This window comes from Alexandromys fortis, unplaced genomic scaffold (assembly GCF_014885135.2).
Source record: "Alexandromys fortis isolate MF-2015 unplaced genomic scaffold, M_Fortis_MF-2015_v1.1 scaffold_231, whole genome shotgun sequence".
Lineage (NCBI taxonomy): Eukaryota > Metazoa > Chordata > Mammalia > Rodentia > Cricetidae > Alexandromys > Alexandromys fortis.
Window position 1 is genome coordinate 1010985 of NW_026068613.1, and position 19959 is coordinate 1030943.

A 19959-nucleotide genomic window follows, 5' to 3' on the forward strand; every position below is an offset into this window, starting at 1 on the left:
CGCCCTGCCTCCCTCCCTCAGGCCCCAGTGACTCTTAACAAAGAAGTCATTTGCTGGCCAGCTGAAAGGAGTGCCTTCTGGAGGCAAAAGGGGTGTGTGCAGGGGTGGGGATGAGCGCAGGCCCTGTGCTGCAGCTAAGTGGTGGCCGGGTCTGCCTGGGTGAGAGCTGTGAGTCACGGCGGTCCTGGTCTGATGGGGGATAGACACATTGACTGAGCAGGCCAGTCTGTGGGGCATATCTGGACTAAGGATCTGCGCCACCACAAGCCTCCCCGGAGCTCCCGAAGAGTCACTTGTGAGTCACCCTGAGTGTGAGTAGCTAGTGGAAATAGACCTCTGGACCCAGCTGTGGGTCACCCTGCTCTGCGGAGTTTGCTTGTTCACGTGGGGCTGCCCTTCTGCAACTCTCGGCCCGTGTTGCGTACCTGCTGTGTCTGTGTCTTAGAGCCTCACCTGGATCCTGAGTGGCTGCACCGACCAGGGAGTATCGCCTGACCACACCCCGTCTGGGCTGCCCCTGGACTGAACATGGGAAGGATAAAGCGGAGTCCAGCTATGGGACACTGGCCAGCCGGCCCGCTCTGAGACCCATGCTTCTCATTGCCTCTCATCCATGAGAGTTTGCACGGGAGCACGGCTCTAAGAGAGGATTGTCTAGACCCTCTGTGCAGAAGCCTGAGATCACCTGGGTTCAGGCCAGGCTAGACTCACTGCTTTCATTCTGAGGGAACCTGAGGATCAGCGCAAGGACCTGGGGACCCTAGCCTGGACCATTTGTTGGGGGTGATGGAATCTCTGACAGAGTCTGGGGTCCTCTGGAGCCTCCTGCTGGAACGGGATAGCCAGTCTCTGCTGTGGTACTTGAAGAGACTCTCTGATGCACCTGTTGGTGCAGAATGCTCCTGCTGGCATGGATCTGAGAAAATCCCAGCCGTGAGTGTGTCACCCGAATTCCCCGTGTCCCTGTGACTATTCAGTGCACTCTTTCATGCCACACTCGGCCCTGCTGAGAGTCTCAGACTTGACAACCCTTGAGCCAGCATTCTTTGGCCATTTTATAGAGGTGAGCCCTGCTTCACCTTTGAAAGAGAATGTTTTACGAGTACATAGAGAGTGTGTGTGTGTGTGGGGGGGGGGGCTAGGTTCCCCAGCATCAAAGGGGCATGGGATTGAAAGCCAAGTGTTCCCATCCAATGTGTCTTTGTACTTTAGTACAGAGAGGCTGGCCTACCATCTACACCAACAGACAGAATAAAGACAGCTGGGTACAGATGTGGAGTAAGGAGATCTTCTCTATTCATTCCCACTGCTATAAGCACAAACGATCGATGTCCTTTCCTGCTTGCTTTTGGGAGATTGTACGTAGGTTTCTGTGCCTCTATCTCTGTGGGTTCTGGAATTCTCTCATTGGCTATGATAGAATCCCAGGGAAGAGGACACTATGAATGCTGGAACTAGGAGGGCTCTTGGCATCAGGTTACTGGATGCCTGATATACCCAGTTTCCCCTGAAGTGGGTTGGGGACCTCCTTGTAGGAACTTTTTTAAAGACTCGCCCAGGGATGAGAGAAGCTAGAGGGAACCCCAAAGCGGGCAAGTCTCTCCTCCCATGAGTGTGCTGTTGCGGGAAACCCCGTGGTTTTCTTTTTAGCAGTTGGATAAGACTTCCGTTCCATTCCCGCTGGGTCTCCACATTCCTCAGCAAGCTGCTTTGCCTCTGTCTCATTTCCCACAAGTATGAAGTGGGGTGATGAAATTTACCCTGTGGTGAGGTGCGGTGATGTATGTGGTGGCTGTGTGCTCGTCGTGAGGCTGTCTAGAAGGGGGGCTGTGAGGACCATATGAGCGGTCAGGCTGTCAAGCAAAGGTTTCCTGCATGCGGATTCGGTTCTAAAAGGCCTCTGCATAGTACTTAGTGATTCTTGGAGGACTGCTGTATCTGAGGTCTTTGTTTGAAAGTTTTTTTTTTTTGTTGTTGTTGTTGTTTCCTTGCTTGTTTGTTTGATTGGTTTTTGAGACAGGATTTCCTCTGTGTAGCCTTGACTGTCCTGGAACTCACTTGGACCAGACTGGCCTCACCCTCAGAAGATCGATCTCCCTCCCTGACTCTTGAGTACTGGGGTTAAAGGCCTGAGGTCTTTCCTAGCTATAGGATTCATGAAATGGATAAGCTTCTAGATGACTTCCTCTAGTGGCCTGGAAACCTGATGGGAAGTTTGACATTATATGATGATAGTGTGGTATACTTTGGGGAAGATAACTGGGCCTCTCATAATACACGTGTAAGTCAGTCAAGAACAAAAGCCTGAAATTCAAATTACAGACAGGTTAATGAGAAATTCCTCTTCCTCACTCTTCTCTGGTTTCTCTCTCTTGGAACATCGGCCCAAGCTGAATGCACACATTTTTCTCTCTCTCTAACTCCCTCCGCGTTCCTCTTCCTCTAGTCCGGGGGTCAGGCTGGGTTCAGATGCGATCACTCCTAGACGACTGTTTCCATGCGGGTCACTTAGCTTCATAGAAAGTTGAAGCATGACGAGTTGAAGGGTCCGTTCCCTAGCAGCTGTGTGCCTGTGGATTCCCCGGGAAGTGGGTGAGAGGGTGAGAGGCCAGGAAGCACATGTCACTGCCAGCAGGACAATCTGTCCCTTAGGCATGCGTCTCTGGCAGAGGGTCAGCAGCCTAGTGTGCGTTAAGTAGGTCAGCACATGGCCCGGTGGAATGCAGATGTGCCTCTGTCCTCATGTGTGACTCACCCTAGGCTGTAATCTTTGCATCACCCTTGAGTGGCCTTCATCTACGGGCACCCATCTTTTCTATTACCATTTATTACTTTTTAAAAGCTCTTAAGACTGTACGCATCGAAAGAATTCCTAACTACTAGCTGGTGGGATTTCCAAGGAAGATCTGTTAAGTTAGTCTATGGCAATGAGCAGGCCCAGGATGCATAGCAGTTTTTAGGGTCTGAGTCTATACACTGTGCAAGTGCCTGGTCCTCCCCTGGCTTCTATGGCTTATGGAGGATGGACTTCTGAGTCTTGGGGTCTGGCACTGTATAGCATTGGGTACCCTTGGGCATGAGGCTTTTGTCTTGCCTCAGTTTCTCATTGTACATTGGCTTGGCAGGTTGTTTGGTGAGGTAGGGAGGGAAGTGCCATGCCTGTGTGCCAGATGCACTTTTTTACAACTCGTGCTTTTCTTTTTTTTTTCTTTTTTTTCCTATTACTGGCTTTTTAAAAAGCTTTTTGTGCCATGTTTTATGATTTGAAGAAAAATCCCATCTTTTGCTCACTGTGTTAGTCACAACAAACTTCAAGAGATCCACAGTGTCCAGACCTCTTCAAAGTCCTGCTAAGAGCTAGCTTAGCCCTCGGTTCCTTTCCACTGCCAAGGGAGAACTGGCAGGAAGCAGGGCAGTGATAACTGGCTTGTTAGGTCCTGGGAAGACATTCGAAGGTTTCCTTCCTTGCTTACCCTTCTTGGGACACACGTGGACTCCATATTTTTCACTGACCAATGCTGCATGAAAGGATTTTCAGGACCAGACTCTCCATGCTATTTCTCCGTGCCAAGGCTTCAAGGCTCCTGTCTTAACCTGGCCGCTAAGAGACTGTGGGAAGAGAGCTTCCTCTCTCTGCCTTTCTACCTACCACACAAGCATCCCTCTTCTCCACCCCAGCACCCATCTCTAATCCTGCAGCGTGTGGCCGCATCATGCTAACCTTGGCTGTTGTTACGCAGGTATTAAGCCCCACTTACAAGCAGAGAAATGAAGACTTCAGAAAGCTCTTTAAGCAACTTCCAGACACGGAGCGCCTCATTGTTGGTGAGCTAGTATCCTGGGAGGGGGCCAACCAGGAAGTCTGGGAGTTCCAGAGAGAGAGAGAGTACTCAGGCTGCCTCTGACCAGAGGCTGAGAGCCAACACAAGCAGGAAGGTCGCGCTGGCACCAGGCGACATCTTAAGTCCCAGATCTTAGGATCAAGCACCATGCCTGTGGCATGCATCCTTGAGTGCCCACCCAGGGGGGATTCAGAGGCATACTGAACCTCTGCAAGTGGCCGCTCCATACAACCAGTTGCTGCCATGGTAGTAAGGGGATGGAACTTACTGAACACCAGTGGACTTTTTTAAATGGTTTTAAATTTGGCCCATCATTGGCTCATGCATTATCCGGCCACCAGGCAATGACTTGCTCACCTGGTCAGCAGCAGACGGCTGGGCTCCCCCGGTGCTGGGAGGGATGGGTGGCCCACTCACTGTACACTGGTTTGCTGGCAATGTCCCTTGCTTCTGAGCTCCCATCTCCTGCTTCTTACACAGATTACTCTTGTGCACTCCAAAGAGACATTCTTCTTCAGGGCCGACTCTACCTCTCAGAAAACTGGATCTGCTTCTACAGCAACATCTTCCGATGGGAAACTTTGGTAAAGACCTGATACCTGGGGAGGTGGGGGATGGTGGGCAATGCAGGCGTTGTTTCTCGGTGGTAGTACACGTGCAGCTTACCCAGCATGCCCAGGCTTCTCTCTGCTTGGTTCCCAGAGTTGCAAAAAGAAAAAAAAAAAAAAAAAAAAGACCCAGACTTGTCCCTTTACGCATTGTCTTGGCCGTGACTGAGAAGGCTGCTTTCATTTTCTTTATTTACTGACTTTGTGTTCTTTCCAAGCCTTTATAGAGTACCCCCAACCCCCCAACTCCCCAGACAGGGTTTCTCTGTGTATCCTTGCTTGGGTTTGAACTCAGAAACCTGCCTGCCTCTGCCTCCTGAGTGCTGGAACCAAAGGTGTGAATCCCCACCCCTAGCTTTGCCTTTATATTGTTAACACAAATCCACACCTGTGTACTGGAGGATACCCAGTTCTGATCCCAGTCATGGCATCTCTTCTGCCATGAGTTTCCTTCCCTTCTCTTGGGTATGGAGGGCAATATAAAAGAAATTTTTTTCCTTTGGCAAATGCAGAGAGCTATCTGGTATGAGTTTATGGCAGAGGGGGGCACAGTGAAGTGGGCAGGACATTGGTTGAGAAGAACGGACTTGCACACTTTCGGGGTTCTGCACTTCATTAACTGCGATTTTAGTGTTTTTTTTAATTTGCCTTTATTTCTTCATCTTTTAAAAATAAGACAAAGGTAACTTAGATATAAGTAGCAATAATGGCAGGTCCTCTGTCCATGTATCAGACTGTAGAATCTAGGGACCCATGGCTGCAGAGAAAATCCAGTTGTTCCTTAGTACAAGGCCTCTGTGGCATAAGGTCTCTAAATTGGACTTTCCGGGGCCAGAGGTATGAGAACTGGGATTGATTTGGTTTGGCAACTACTAGGGTCACACGGACACCCTTTGCCTGTTGTACTAATGCCCTCTTTTGCTTGCTGCTCTGTCACCATGGGGATGACAGCTAACAGTCCGTTTGAAAGATATCTGCTCCATGACTAAAGAGAAAACAGCTCGCCTCATTCCCAATGCCATCCAAGTCTGTACTGATTCAGAAAAGGTGGGTGTTGTCAAGTTCTGACCTTTTGACTGATGCACCCCGTCCTATATCCTACTCCCCGTCCCCCCACCTCTGTATTCTCACCCTTAAGTCACCTTAATCTTTAGACTACTGGGTTTGAAGAGGCAGGCCGTAAGCATGTTATAAGTCCTAGAAAATACTTCCTGGGTGAGCAGGGTGGTTGAAGGCTGAGCAAGGGGTTAGGGTAGCATGTTAGAACTTGCAACTTGGAGCTAGAATACCCAATTTTGAGTCCTGGGATTCTAGACTATGTTGGATAGCCTTTATGTGCAAATGTAGATTTAGTTGAAGGTTGATGGGTCAGTGGGTTTGTCTCATCCTCTTTATGCTTTACCCCAGCTCACCTCTTGCCAGTTACAGTTGGTGAGCAGAGGACATTTATATTTTGGGGAACACAGTTTAGAACTGGAGTAAGAAACACAGAAGGAAGTCTGGGTAAAATATAGAAGGGCTTGGTTATAGCGGGGACTTGGAGATTTCAGGTCCCCAGTGTGCTGTCAGATAACTGACAGTCAGTAGCATTTGAGATTGAGTGTTTTGAATAAAAGAATGGACAGTGTTTCCATCCACCACGTTAGAAATTTTCACAGATGTTTCTCTGCATCTTCTCCTCCAATCTAGCACTTTTTTACTTCATTTGGGGCCCGGGATAGGACATACATGATGATGTTCCGGCTCTGGCAGAATGCTCTCCTTGAAAAGGTAAGTACCAAAAGGGAAGTAGACAGAAAGCCCTTCTGTTAGTAAGGAGATGGATGATGGATGGGTGGGTGGGTGGATGGATGGATGGATGGATAGACGGAAGAACAGATAGATGGATGGATGGATAGATAGATAGATAGATAGATAGATAGATAGATAGATAGATAGATAGATAGATAGGATTGACTCTGTCCTGCAACTTGGGGAGGTCATGCACCCAGAGTGTTGTTCTCACTTGGATATTACCCCGGTTGGGAAGCGTGCTTTTATTGTGGTATGGCTGGCATTTAAGGAGCCCATGTCTCTGGAAATCTGCTAGGAATCTTGACCTGAGTCCTGAACAGAGCCAGCCTTTTTCATGAGAATGCCCCAGCACTGTCAGGAGTAAGGCACCCGTGACTTCCGGCACTTCTTCCTTTCCTCTCGGTCATCGGTTGCATCTGTTTTTCTTAAGCTCCTACTGTCTTTTCCACACACCTGGCACTTCCACTGTCTTCCCTTCTTTCCTCTCTATGACACAGTAGCTGTTTCCACCCATGATCTTCGTTTCTTTGACACGCCTTTGCTTCTCTCTGGAAATTGTATCCTCCGAAAAGTTTTTCTCAGGACACTGTTTTAAAAGAGGACAGATAGACGCCTCCTCAATAAGCAAACACTGGAAACTAGACGTAGGCTTGTACACAAATTGATTGCCCTTTAGAATGAAGAAGGAAATACTCAGGTTGTCAGGAGAGGCTGGGTTAATGACCTTTAATTTCTGGGGTGTTGCAAGACTGAGTCAGGGCACCTGTGGGCGTTCAGAGATAACTGTGGCCTTAGGTTAACATGGGTGCAGGAGGTAGGGTGCTTCCCATCTTCAGACGGCCACTTAATCCCATTATGCAAAGCTCTGTTGAAGGGGCAGGCAAGGGAGGCCCACATCCTTGATTTTGTTAAGAGTCTACATTTTCAGGCAGGAGATTGGCATCTGACTGGGATGTCTGAGGTGGATGGCATTGTCATAGAGATGTCCTCTCTATCAGTTAGGAAGAGAGGCCTCTGTCTTCTTTTCCTACAAGAGGAACAGAGCTTCTGTGCAGAATGTCAGGACCTGGGGGAGGGAGGGTCAGCATCAATGGTCTTATCTCTTGCAGCCCCTATGCCCCAAGGAGCTCTGGCATTTTGTCCACCAGTGCTATGGGAACGAGCTGGGTCTCACCAGTGACGATGAGGACTATGTGCCTCCAGACGATGACTTCAACACCATGGGGTGAGTGTGGCCTTGGGTGAGCGTCCCAAAGGATATGGGGATCAGAATGGAAATGAGGCCATCATTTGGAAAATGGTGTCTGAGTGTCACCCTACAGGAAACAGTGGAGGGAACCAGTTCTTCAGGCAGAGGGAACAATAACAGGGCTATGGGGCTACAGAAGTGGTCAGAGACAGAGACAAGCCAGAAGGCCAAGGGAGCAGGGACTAGTAAGTAGCCTTTTGGCCAACGTGACATTCGGTATTAGGCAGAAAGGTATGGGCAGGTTTATAATAGACAGTTGATAAGTTATGAGTTAACATCTAAACAGGACCAGTATGGCTTCTGTGTTGGAAATACACTCAAGTGGAGAACACGGGGACCTGTTCAAATGTTGCTATATGATAACTTAGAGGCTCCATTGTGGTGTGGTTTGGACCAGGAAGATTGCAGTGGCTCCTGCAGTAATTAGTTCCTTAATGTATTTTGAAGGATTCGCTGATGGCTCAGAAACAAATTTCAGGTTTGGTTAAAATTTTGTTGGTTTAACTCTTTGGTGGAAAGGAGTAGTTCCAAACAGAGATGGGGAATATTGTTAACAGAGGAGTTTTGAGATTAGAAGGTTGGTTTTAAGCAAACGGGGATGCCTGCTAGCCAAGAGGAGAGATCAAATAGGCTTCTGAGGATGGTTGTTGGGCTTCGTGGGGAAGTTTGGGACAGGGCTATAAAACCGAGAGTCTCTCATGAGTAACCATGAGGTTGGTTAGCTCAGTCCTCCAAGTGATTGAACATAAAAGGATTAGGCTTGGAAGCACTCAGCAAGAGCGGGGAGCAGAGAAAGGCACTCTTGAAGTACCTCTGCTTCATTTGGAATGTACAAGAAAGAGAAATTTGTTGGTTATGATCTGTGATTTGGGCAGTACTACTGAGGGAATACCGTATTCAGAATCCAGTCTTCATAGCTGATGTTTGAGAAAGGAAGTATGTGCTCAGAGCCCAGATGTTAGATTCAGAAGATGGGCATGGGCTGGGATCCAACAGAAAAGAGTAGACATACACCTAAGGAGGGTGTCTAGTAAGGGTGGGTTTCAGATAGAAGCTTCAGGGTAAGGAGAGGTGGAATAAGAATAGAATGAGGCTTTGGGAGAGCTTTCTGGTTACCGTGAAATCCCATGCAAAGAAAAGAAGCAGGAAAGCCCATAGGTTCAGACTGACGGACAGGCCTACGTTCTTAGACTGGCTGGAAGTCTCCTCCAAGGAAACTAACCTGAGCTCACGGAGTGGGGCGGGGTGTCTTCTCCAGCTACTGTGAAGAGATCCCTGTAGAAGAGAATGAAGTGAACGACAGCTCATCCAAAAGCAGCATAGAGACCAAGCCTGATGCCAGCCCGCAGCTGCCCAAGAAGTCCATCACCAACAGCACGCTGACCTCTACGGGAAGCAGTGAAGCCCCTGTCTCGGTATGGGAGATAAACTTTGGGCAAATCCCTGCCCTGATTAGTGGCCATTGTCTCCTAGTTTAAACCCCACACGAGCTTCTAACCGGGAGCTGGGAAGTAGGAAGGGGTTCCACGTGGTCACCGTGACTAAGGGAACATCCTAGAACTCATGAGCTCTCAGTGCTAGGGTCTATTCCAAAGGCCGAGAGCTAGAATCTCTATACCTTGTTTATATGATTAGGTTTGCATATGAGAAGTTGAAAAGTATCCCAACTCTTCTCAGCGTATACCTCTTGGTGGACTACTCTAGGCAGCCTCTCTTTTTGGATACCTTTCTTAGGTCGTCCCCACACCCCTTCCTTGATCCAAAGTCAAAGTCACACATGAATATAGAACAATGGGACACATATTGCTTATTCACCTGTCGTGAATGTTTGTTGAGTTCCTTTGCAGTTTAGTTTCCTACAATGCTGAGGTTTATGGAAGCTATATAAATGTCTGTGAGGGCCTTTCTCCACAGGAACACTGTTGCAGAGAAGCCAGAACTTTGGGGAAGGGTTAGGGCATATGTCAGCAAGAAGGGACTGGCTTCCTTGGAAAAAGGGCTCTCAGAAAAGGGAACCTTTTATTCCACGTTTGGTGGCCAGGCTAACCAGCCTTAGAACAGAAAAGCCATTGATGCCTAGCCTTCGTTTCGTCTTTCTGAGATTAGATTTAGAATACAGCTGATTCCCTTCTGGTGCCAATGAGAGAATGCTGCCCCAGACTTTCCTGGGAGGCCCCCTGAGATCCTGAGGAGAAGGGTGGCGTTTACAGGCATGCTGGCATTGGCTACAAGCAGGCTGCCATTGTAGCAGCATGGTAGGACTGTAGCTCCAGAAAGGGCCTAGAAGGGGAATACCACTCGTAGACCAATGTGCCAGCTAAACGGCAGGGCAAGGGCAGTGAGTTCCCTGTCCTGTGCTGCTCAGCACAGTCCCAGCGCCTGACCCCAGCCTGCTCCTGCACAGCTGAGCTGTGATTGGGATGACTTCTAAAGGCTGGGTTGCTCGCTGGTCTCCTCTTGAAGAGTTGATTCACAGAGAGGGAACCTAGTGGGTGGATGATTCTTGGTCTCCATTGCAGTTTGATGGCTTGCCGCTGGAGGAAGAGGTGATGGAGGGTGATGGGTCCCTGGAGAAGGAGCTTGCCATCGACAACATCATGGGAGAGAAGATCGAGATCATTGCACCTGTGACCTCCCCTTCGCTGGACTTCAACGACAATGAGGATATCCCGACCGAGCTCAGTGATTCTTCAGACACCCATGATGAAGGTGAGCGAGCCTCTGAACACATGTCTAGGGCACCCTGTCACCTCTCCACTGTGTGGCCTGAAAGGGACTGGTTTGGCCCTTGAGTCAGAATCTAGGTTCTGGATCTCAGAGCACACTCCAGACCAGGGGCAGCTGGGGTCCCAGAGAAAGGACGTGACTCAGGCAAAAGCAGTCGAGCCCATGAGCCCAGCCACCCTTCCCTTGGTGGGTAGCACCCACGTTAGCCACAGAGATATCAATGCCGCTGGGATGGCACCACAGCTTCCTGTCCTCCTCGGTCGCTGCTTCATCCTCTCTTCTGTGCAGGAGAGGTGCAGGCCTTCTATGAGGACCTGAGTGGAAGGCAGTATGTGAACGAGGTCTTCAACTTCAGCGTGGACAAACTCTACGACCTGCTCTTCACCACCTCGCCCTTCCTCCGGGACTTCATGGAGCAGCGGCGCTTCTCTGGTCTGACCCGTGGCCCGGCCCCTCCCTGACTGTCCATCCTTTGCTCCAGTGTATACCCTCCTCCTCCTCCTCTTCCTTCCTGCCTACCTCTTCCCATACACCGTTCTTTCCCCAGTGTCACTCTCCCCTCTCTGGCCTTCCATGATGCCACAGCTCCTCTAGGGTAATCTGGCCCGCTCTGTCACTGGTATTACAGGTTTTCATAAGCCCACTGTCCACCAGACTCCAGAGATTTCCCAGGGAGCAGGCCCTGCTAGCTCTTTGTCCCCACAGGACTCTGTGTCTACTCCAGGACATCTGTTCGGCTGTTTGGGAGGCAGCCGCTGTACTCAGTGTCTTGCAGTGGCTCATTCAGTCCTCAGCTGTGCCATGTGTGGGCCTTGGAGTTCCTGGCACTAGGGTGTTGGGAATCTGAATCCCCAGGTTGTTATTTATCTGCCGGTAGAAAGGAGCCTAGAAGGGCTGAGAGAGGATTTGTATCTCATACCCTGGGGGCTCTTTCTTCTCTTCTCACTCTCTCACTTAGTTTTTCCCACAGCACAGATGTCACGTTGCCTAGCAGAGATGCCAATCATCCCCATCTCAACAAAAGCTCTAGGCAACAGGGCGCCCTCTGCAAGGAGAGGCACCTTGAGGCCATGGGGTGGTCACACTCCCTGGGGATCTGATGCCCTTGCCACAGTAACTCCAATGTGGCCTGCACCCCCGCAGGTGGCCCCAAGACCTCCTGCCCCAGCTTGGAACAATCAGCATTCTGGAGCTGTCTGTAGAATTTCGGCAGTGCCACAATGGGCCTCTTTCTGCTCCAACTCCACCTCCTCTTCACCACCTCCCCCAGCTTTCAAACTCCTATTGGCTTCCGGGGAGGGGGTGACTGTGAGCATGGGGCAGGGAGTTCACTGGTGGGGAGATTCGGATGAGCGGAGTTGTGCTGTTCCCATCCCCCTCATCCCAGGGCTCTTCTCTCCCCTCAGATATCATCTTCCATCCGTGGAAAAAGGAGGAGAATGGAAACCAGAGCCGTGTGATCCTCTACACCATCACCCTCACTAACCCCCTGGCCCCCAAAACCGCCACTGTCAGGGAGACACAGGTGAGCAGGGGGAGGAAAGAACCCAGTGAGAGAGTGTCTGAAAGGACTGTCACCCCCTGAAGGATGAAAGCTGGACTGGGGAGATGCCTCTGGAGCTGGGCTTGGTTTAGTCCAGAGGCAGCAGCGTGCCACGAGCTCAGATGCTGCCAAGTCAAAGCCATGTCCAGGGGCAGGGGCGTTGGGAAAGGTGCTGTTCCTGTTTGGTCAATGGTGCTTCCCTCCCCACAGACCATGTACAAAGCGAGTCAGGAGAGTGAATGCTACGTGATAGACGCTGAAGTCCTTACCCATGACGTGCCATACCACGATTACTTCTACACCATCAACCGCTACACCCTCACCCGCGTGGCCCGGAACAAGAGTCGACTCAGGTGTGCCATGTGAAGGCTTGGGTGGGTATAGGTGGGGGAAGGCATCCAAGCTGGGCAGTGCCCATTTGCTCACTGGGGAGAAGGAGAGCTAGAGTACTCACACTGCTGTGTCCTCCCTGGATCCTTCTGAGACTCAGCGCCTTCCCATCCTGACTTCACTCTTCTCTGCCCTGTATCCCTTCGAGCGCTCTGCATCTTCTTTGGAAGATCTTCCCCATGCCTACTGTTCATGATGAAGGCTCTTGTGGGCCTTTTAGGATAGATAACTCAAGGAAATGAATTAACCTCATTTATCAGAAGAGTAACTTTGTCAAGAATCATGCCCCCAATTCATATTGAAGGTTGCTTTTAGCAATAGGACCCTGCGCCCTATGTGATAGGATTGCCTATTGTTTCCCCTGCTGGCCAATGAGCTCCTAGAAACCTAACCTAATCCTGACTTAACAAAGCCAGTCGGCCTATGCCTCTCACAGTCAGATGAGGTTAGCTCTGGCTACGGTGATACCCACTCAGAGGAGGGGAGAAATAGAGGCAGTGACACTGGAAGAAGCATGCAGCCTCATCGTAAAGTCAGCACTCACACCCCATCTCGAAGTCATCATGGTCGATGGCAGCTAGACATTCGCAGGAGGAGCTAGCCTGTTCTCTATGCGGAGAGCCAGTGTTGGGTGGGAGCATAAGAAGACTCCGATCATGGCCATGTTCCTGTTAGGCCTAAGGGAAACGTAGCACCCCGGGTGAAGCAAAAAACCAGGACAAATGGCCTTGATGTGTGGAGGGGATTTTGCTGGGGAAGATCTACTGACAGATGCTCATGCACCTGAGGGAGAGGCAGCGAGCAAGGCTTTCCACGTGGGACGGTAGAGCGCGATGCTCCTGCAAGAGCGATGGCAGTGGTATGGGAGGTAGTTGGGGGAGAGAAGACTCAGAAACAGGGCTTGAGTGTAGAGTAGAGGCAGGCAGCTGAGAAGACACTCAAAGTTGCAGATGATGAGAGGCACTAGAATCGACCATTGGGTTTAAAATGGTTTTGACGTTCATTTCTACACTGGGAGGCTGCGGAGCATGTCCCGCCACCCCCATTCCCTACATACACATATACTCCAGGCAACAGCAGCGGCATAGTCACATACCGCTAACCTGTGATCGTGCATGCTTCGGAGCCTGTTTTCTCAGTACAACTGACTGATCCGTGTTTCTAACGGCCTGCTCCTCAGGGTATCCACAGAGCTCCGCTATCGAAAACAGCCCTGGGGCTTTGTCAAAACTTTCATCGAGAAGAACTTCTGGAGTGGATTGGAGGACTACTTCCGCCATCTAGGTGGGTACCACAGTCCTCACATCATCTAGCCTGAACCTTCCCTTGCTGGCCTGTGCAGTTTCTGGCTGCCATTTGGGGGAATGGGAAGCCTGGAAACTTAGGGGGGTCTCTGAGACCATAAATTGGTTTCACAGGGCCCCTAGTCTGCTCCTGAAATGAGCATCAAGTTTGGTATGTTTGGCGATGTGTATCTTCTAAGAGACTGCATCTGTAGCTTTGAGATCCTGCAGGAGGGGCTGTGATTTTAGCCCACCCTCGAATGAACCTCAGATGTAGTGACACTGAGGGCATCTTTTTAGGAAATGTGTGATAGGTCATAAATTACATACTTGGAGATGTGAAAGTTGGGAATGTGGTCCTCTAAGCAGGATTAGGCCTGAAAATCTTTGGCATGGGCATCTTTGAGGGTAAGCCTCCCTCTGGGCCAGCTTCCCAGGGTACGGTCACAAAAATAGGGTACAGAGTACAGAGTACAATAGTACAGAGCTGTGTCTGGTGGACATTATGTTGGGTTGAAGCTATAGGTGTCTGACGTGGCTCTTTTGTGTCTGACAGAGTCTGAGCTAACCAAAACAGAGAGTACCTACCTGGCTGAGATGCACAGACAGTCACCCAAGGAGAAGGCCAATAAGTCTTCAGCGGTACGGAGGAGGAAGCGCCCCCATGCCCACCTGCGGGTACCTCACCTGGAAGAGGTGATGAGCCCTGTCACCACACCCACTGATGAAGATGTGGGCCACAGGATCAAGCATGTGGCAGGTATGGTTGTTCCAGGTGGGAATAGTTGTGTAGCTTGGCACTGTGGGATGGAGCTGCATGCCTCTGTTGTGACACATATATGCGCATCCGGTTTGCACCATGAGTAGAGTTTGTCACCTGTCCCCATAGACCCACCGAGTGACTTCCTGCCTGTCCGGGCTGTTGACTCCTCCTCTGTTTCTTCTTCCCATCCCCTCTTTCAATCCTCATGTATATTCTCTGTCGTGGAAACCTGGGCCTCTCCAAGGGACCTGGAGACTCTGAGTCCAGTGTTTCACAGACCGTGCTTTGCACACACTTGTGAGTTTATCAGAGCTGTGAGGACTGGAGAAGACACTATTTCCCATGCATTCCTCAGTCCGGCCTCAACTAGAGCACGCCATTGTTATGTGCTTTAGATATAACGTTTGTGATTCATGTCCCATTGAAGCAGACGGACTGAGAAAAGTTACATGTCTCGCCCTGACATCATGCAGCTGGTTATAAGGCCAAGGCTGGGAGCCCGCTGCCGCTAGCCTGTTTTCGTCAGCCAATCATGTCTCTGTATTCTAGTTCCATAGCTATGTTTTCAAGCTTGCTCAGTGATTATCTGACCTAAGTCTTGACTTTGCGGACTCCCACCCCCCCTCATGTTGTCAGGCTCAAGATGTGAGCTCACGGTCGCTGAAGGCATGTTGCACAGTTCCCCGACGTTCTTGCTTGACCAGCACCCTGTCGGCAGTGCGTGGACTTGTGGATTGTGAAAATGATGACGGCCTATTTATTCTCCCCCAGGTTCCACGCAGACGCGGCATATCCCAGAGGACACTCCCAATGGTTTTCACCTACAAAGTGTGTCCAAGCTGCTGCTGGTTATCAGCTGTGTGTAAGAGACTCCAGGTTCTTCTCCCTCTCTGGCTGCAACCCCTTCCTTCACCCGCCTGGTGCAGGAGAATCATCCTCATCTCTCAAGCATTCGCTCCCCCTTACATTTACCCCTCTCTTCTTTGTTCCTTGGACTTCCAGTCCTCACTGGATCAGTTGCTTGGTCATTTGTCCTTTTCTGTTCCTTTGCATTTTCTCAGCACTTTTGCGTGTTAGCCTTCTAGGAGGAAAAAGGTGTATGCGCTGTCTATGCCAAGTGGGTGAGAGAGGCAGAACGCTCAGAATCCCTCCTCAAGATAAATGCTGAATGACATAGGGATGCTTCAGGGCATCTTAAGAGTCCATTAGTTTATAAGAGCTTCTCTTGAGTGTCTGCTCTGTGCCCAGCATGAGAGCCATACCCAGAGACCTCACTGGCAGGGTAGCCAGACAAAATCAATGGTCCCAGTCCAGGGAGAGCAGATGCTTGTTTCAGTGTAGATGACTTATAATTAGCATGGCATTATTAAACCATAGGTTCGATACCTTGTACAGTTAAGTTGATCTAGGGAGATGAGAAGCCAAAAGAAATGAAGGCGTAAGCTAGGGGACCACAACTGTCCGGTGTGGGAGTCCTTGTCGTCAGTGCCCAGGACATGCTTAACCATTTGAATGAAAGGAACTTGGAGCAGCTAAGGACAGGTTTTCTGCTTGGCTCAACCTGCAGCCTGCATCCCATTGCTGTGAACCGGGGATGCACCATGGGAGTGTGGATGGCACAGGCGGATGGGAGGCATGGCAAATACGCACATTCATGCTCTACCTTCTATATGCTAGGCACCAAACCTCCTCTGGGTCAGAGGCCCTTGTTCCTGTGGTCCTTCTGTATCTGTCCCTGAAGCAGCCTCAGAGAAATGTGAGGGGCATCCTTACTCTTGGGACACTCTGGGGGGAGAGATGTGAGGGGATGTCCTTACTCTAGGGACACTCTGGGGGAGACTCACAAGCGGCACAGTCAGACCAGCACTGTGGCAATATGGTGAACAGGTTGACAAAGGCTGAAGGCAGTGTGGGTGCTTAGAGTGATCTGCATCAGAAGGGCCACCAACCTGAGAGGGCTGAGTGGGTATGACAGGTCACAGATGGGCGGAGCAAGGAAGATCAGCTGCCTACAGGGACTACAGGTGCTCATGCGAACAGAAACTTGGAGTTTAATTGAAAGTCGTCAGAAAAGACATGCCTCTACATGAGATAGAAAAAAAGAGCTGAACCCTGTCTCCTCCTACTTTATATTCCTCTCTTTGCCCAGTCATATCACTACCTGTCCGTCTGTACAGACCTCCAGACCTCTATGATTAACTAAATCGTGGCTAGCTCCGCCCTCTGATCTTCAGGCAAGCTTTATTTGTTAGAGCACAAACAAGATATCAGCACCCATGCCAAAGTCCAAAAATGTTTGAGTTGCCAACAGTTACCTGGTTGAGGAGGCCAGACCTTTGCTGATGTGGGCTTGGCCCTGAGAAGGCGGAGTAAAGCTATGGATATAAATGAGACCATCCATGTGCAGTGTATGACAGTGGGGACAGGGATACAGGGTACTGTGACTCCTTACAGGGGAAAGGCCTGGAGAACATAAGAAGGGTTCTTGCTAGTCCTGAAGACATAGCATGAAATTGGATGTCGGGCCGGGCGGTGGTGGCGCACGCCTTTAATCCCAGCACTCCGGAGACAGAGGCAGGCGAAATCTCTGTGAGTTCAAGACCAGCCTGTTCTACAAGAGCTAGTTCCAGGACAGGCTCCAAAGCTGCAGAGAAACCCTGTCTCGAAAAACCAAAAAAAGAAAAGAAAAGAAATTGGATGTTGGTTCTTCAGATTATAGTTTATGAAACCGTGTTATGCCAAGCGGTGGTGGCGCACGCCTTTAATCCTAGCACTCGGGAGGCAGAGGCAGGCAGATGTCTATGAGTTTGAGACCAGCCTGGTCTAAAAGAGCTAGTTCCAGGACAGGTACCAAAACTACAGAGAAAAAGAAACCATGATATATGGCAACAGTAGAGATGGAGACACTATAAAACTCACCCTTCAAACACCAATGTCATGTGACTCACGTCACTATTAAAACCATGGAGGTACTGGATACTGGTGAGAAAGAGACTATACCCTCGCTTAGTTCTATGTTTATGCTCTCTCTACACCTCAGTTTTACTTAGAGGAGGCCCTCTCGAGTGGGCCAACCCCACAGGCATGAGCTAACTCTGCGCCTTTGTAAGTTTAGGTTAGTCGGGCCTTTTGACTCAACGCCACGCACTCCAGGCTGGGCTTCTAATAGCCTGCATTTAGAACACACTGACACAGTGCAGCTTACCCGTGTCTAGCAGGCCCTTGCCACCACCCACCCTCTGTGTGGTGACTCAACCTCCCACCTCTTTGTCTCTGTTTGGCACACTTGGGAGTCTTCCCTCAGACAGCACATGGCCTTTACTTAAGCCATCCAGGATCAGATACACACACCCGAGTGTACGGAGGTGTGTGGCACTTGCTGAGGGGGTGGGCACTTAGGTGATTCAGCATGTGCTGCTGACACAGTTAGATGACAGTCTTGACACTCAGCACCAACGCTGGATGTTCTCACGGAGAGCTTAGGTTAGCCCTAGGGAGCTGTAGCTGACGGAAGAGGGACATTTCTATCCGTGGGGCTGGGGAAACAAATCAGACGTCGGACAGTACTTTTACACACTGGCTTTGTGTTCTAATAGAGGCACAGTCTAAGTTATGTTTGATTTCTTCCCTTTGTTGGCCCCTCTTCCACTTATGATTTGCCTTTGCAATTTGGCCATCTTCTCTCCTTCCTGTGTGTTCCCATCCCATTCACGTTAAGAACCAGCTGTTAGGGTGGGCCTCCTGCTACAGCTTCTGTTCCTTTCCATCCGTAGAACAACCCCAGCAGGTTAGGTATGACGTCCCTAGTGAGAAAACAGTTTCAGGATAGATGATGAGAAACGTATGGAAGGTCAAACAGATTTGTAAGTGACACACTCAGATTCAACCCAGTTCTGCCTGTTTCCAGGTCTTCTCCACATCCCTGCCTTTTTCTCTATCCCGTGAGCTTCTGTCACAGAATGGCCTAGTCAGCCACTGAGGTGGAGCGGAAGGAGTTTCCCCAGCCTCCTTGCTGGCATCCTTGTCATCCCTGGTCTGATTTGCTTTTGGTCCCCCGCCAGATACTTGGTATAGGTACGGGGAGACGACACTGTAGCCGCAGGGAGGTACCACTACCCATAAGTGCCACCCTTCGGGTATGGCATGACTTTGGGTTGATAGAAAATCTCTTGATTTAGCACCCATGGAAAACTGAGAGTCTGCAGCTGCTTTACCTCCATCCTTCCTTGCCTGGCCGCCTTGTCCGTTGTGTCTTTGCTTCTTGTGTTATTTTTTTTTCCCTCATAGATGCTCCCTTGCTGCCTGGCTCCATTGAAGTGCAGTTCCTCCTTCCCCCACTCCTGTTTCTAACCTCTACCTCCTCCTCATTTTTCTTCCTTGCTCCCATTAGGATCTGTTTCAGGTACCAGCTCTACAATTGTTCCCTTTGCCTCATGGCTTTCCCCTCCACCTCTGTCTTTTTCCCTCAGGCACCCAGATTCAGGTGCCTATGTCTCCCCTTCAGTGCCTTCAATACCTTTGCTTATGCCCCTCTCCATGGCTCACCCACTGTCTCTGACCCAGTAGACTAGGTTGCTTCTCTTTCTCTGACCTGTGCCCTTTCAGCTTCCTCACCCCTTTCTCTGGAATGCTTGGGTTGGCCCAGCAAGCAGACACATGGTCTCATGGGTAGGTGGGGAGATCGCTGGCCCACATCTTATCTCATTGCTCTTGCTTTCCCCTGTATCTCCTTCCCAGTCTGGTGCTGCTGGTCATCCTTAACATGATGCTCTTTTACAAGCTGTGGATGCTGGAATACACCACACAGACCCTCACTGCCTGGCAGGGTCTCAGGCTCCAAGAAAGGTAACATTGGCCTCACCTCTTTGTCCCCACCTCAACCCTACCCATTGTCTGGGACTGCTCCATTGCCTGTGCTCAAGGACACCCCTTTGAGATGAATCGATAGACCAGTTCTACAAATCCGTCCTTAGAGTTTCAGCTTAAGTTTCACAGCAGTGGAGCACTGACTGAACAGAAGAGAGAGCACTGAGGTGGACTCTCTGTCCTTCAGGAGCAGAGACTAGCCCACTGAGCATAGCTCCAGCTGTTGGGTATCACCCCTTCTTATACTCCACAGGTTACCCCAGTCACAGACAGAATGGGCCCAGCTGTTAGAATCCCAACAAAAGTATCATGATACCGAGCTCCAGAAGTGGAGGGAGATCATCAAATCCTCAGTGATGCTCCTGGACCAGGTGAGATGCTCACAGTCCCTCATCTTTAGGAGACTTGGCTCCTTCCCTTCTGTACTGAGAAATGTCACCATGTTCCCTCACCACCATTCTGATGTCCTCTTCCTCTTATGCTGGTCTGTTCCTTGATTTGCTTTTAAAGCTATTCGTCAATGAAGTACTAGAAACACAAGCATCAATAATAAAATAAGAGATAGATTAATAGCCAGAGGGATGTAGGACAGATTTTACATATATATATATATATATATGGCCAGGAGAAAAATAAGCATCTTGAGGATCCGAGTTGCAGGTCAAGAGAGTGGTAGTTTAAGGTGACTCCTTACAGTGACTGGATTCTTGTCACCAATAACCAAGTCCAAGGAATTTCCAGTGCCGGGGACCAGATGGCCCCTTTCTGCCTTAGGCTGAGGCTCCTGAGAGCCACCTGTGTTTGGACTTGGTTTCCCTTGGCTCTGTGACATGGGCAGGGATGGGCCGCAGGTGGGTGTTGCAGGTGGGTGTTGCAGCTGCCCCTTTGTGGACA

The 19959-nt window shown here is 50.1% G+C and overlaps 1 protein-coding gene across 9 annotated transcripts in view; it reads left to right on the forward strand.

Annotated features, from left to right (window-relative positions):
* The window catches only part of Gramd1b (GRAM domain containing 1B), a 174052-nt gene that overhangs the window by 149238 nt on the left and 4855 nt on the right, over positions 1-19959 (forward strand). For 7 of the 9 annotated variants that reach the window (XM_050133482.1, XM_050133480.1, XM_050133481.1 and 4 more), the window contains 15 exons: positions 3741-3825; positions 4323-4426; positions 5402-5497; positions 6140-6220; positions 7354-7469; positions 8752-8908; positions 10013-10202; positions 10509-10652; positions 11627-11745; positions 11974-12116; positions 13334-13437; positions 13993-14196; positions 14971-15061; positions 18937-19044; positions 19319-19436. In XM_050133482.1, the coding sequence (XP_049989439.1) occupies positions 3741-3825; positions 4323-4426; positions 5402-5497; positions 6140-6220; positions 7354-7469; positions 8752-8908; positions 10013-10202; positions 10509-10652; positions 11627-11745; positions 11974-12116; positions 13334-13437; positions 13993-14196; positions 14971-15061; positions 18937-19044; positions 19319-19436 (1860 nt within the window). Of the gene's footprint in view, positions 1-221; positions 934-3740; positions 3826-4322; positions 4427-5401; positions 5498-6139; positions 6221-7353; positions 7470-8751; positions 8909-10012; positions 10203-10508; positions 10653-11626; positions 11746-11973; positions 12117-13333; positions 13438-13992; positions 14197-14970; positions 15062-18936; positions 19045-19318; positions 19437-19959 lie in introns of those variants that run through there. The other 2 variants (XM_050133485.1, XM_050133489.1) reach the window with 2 other exon arrangements.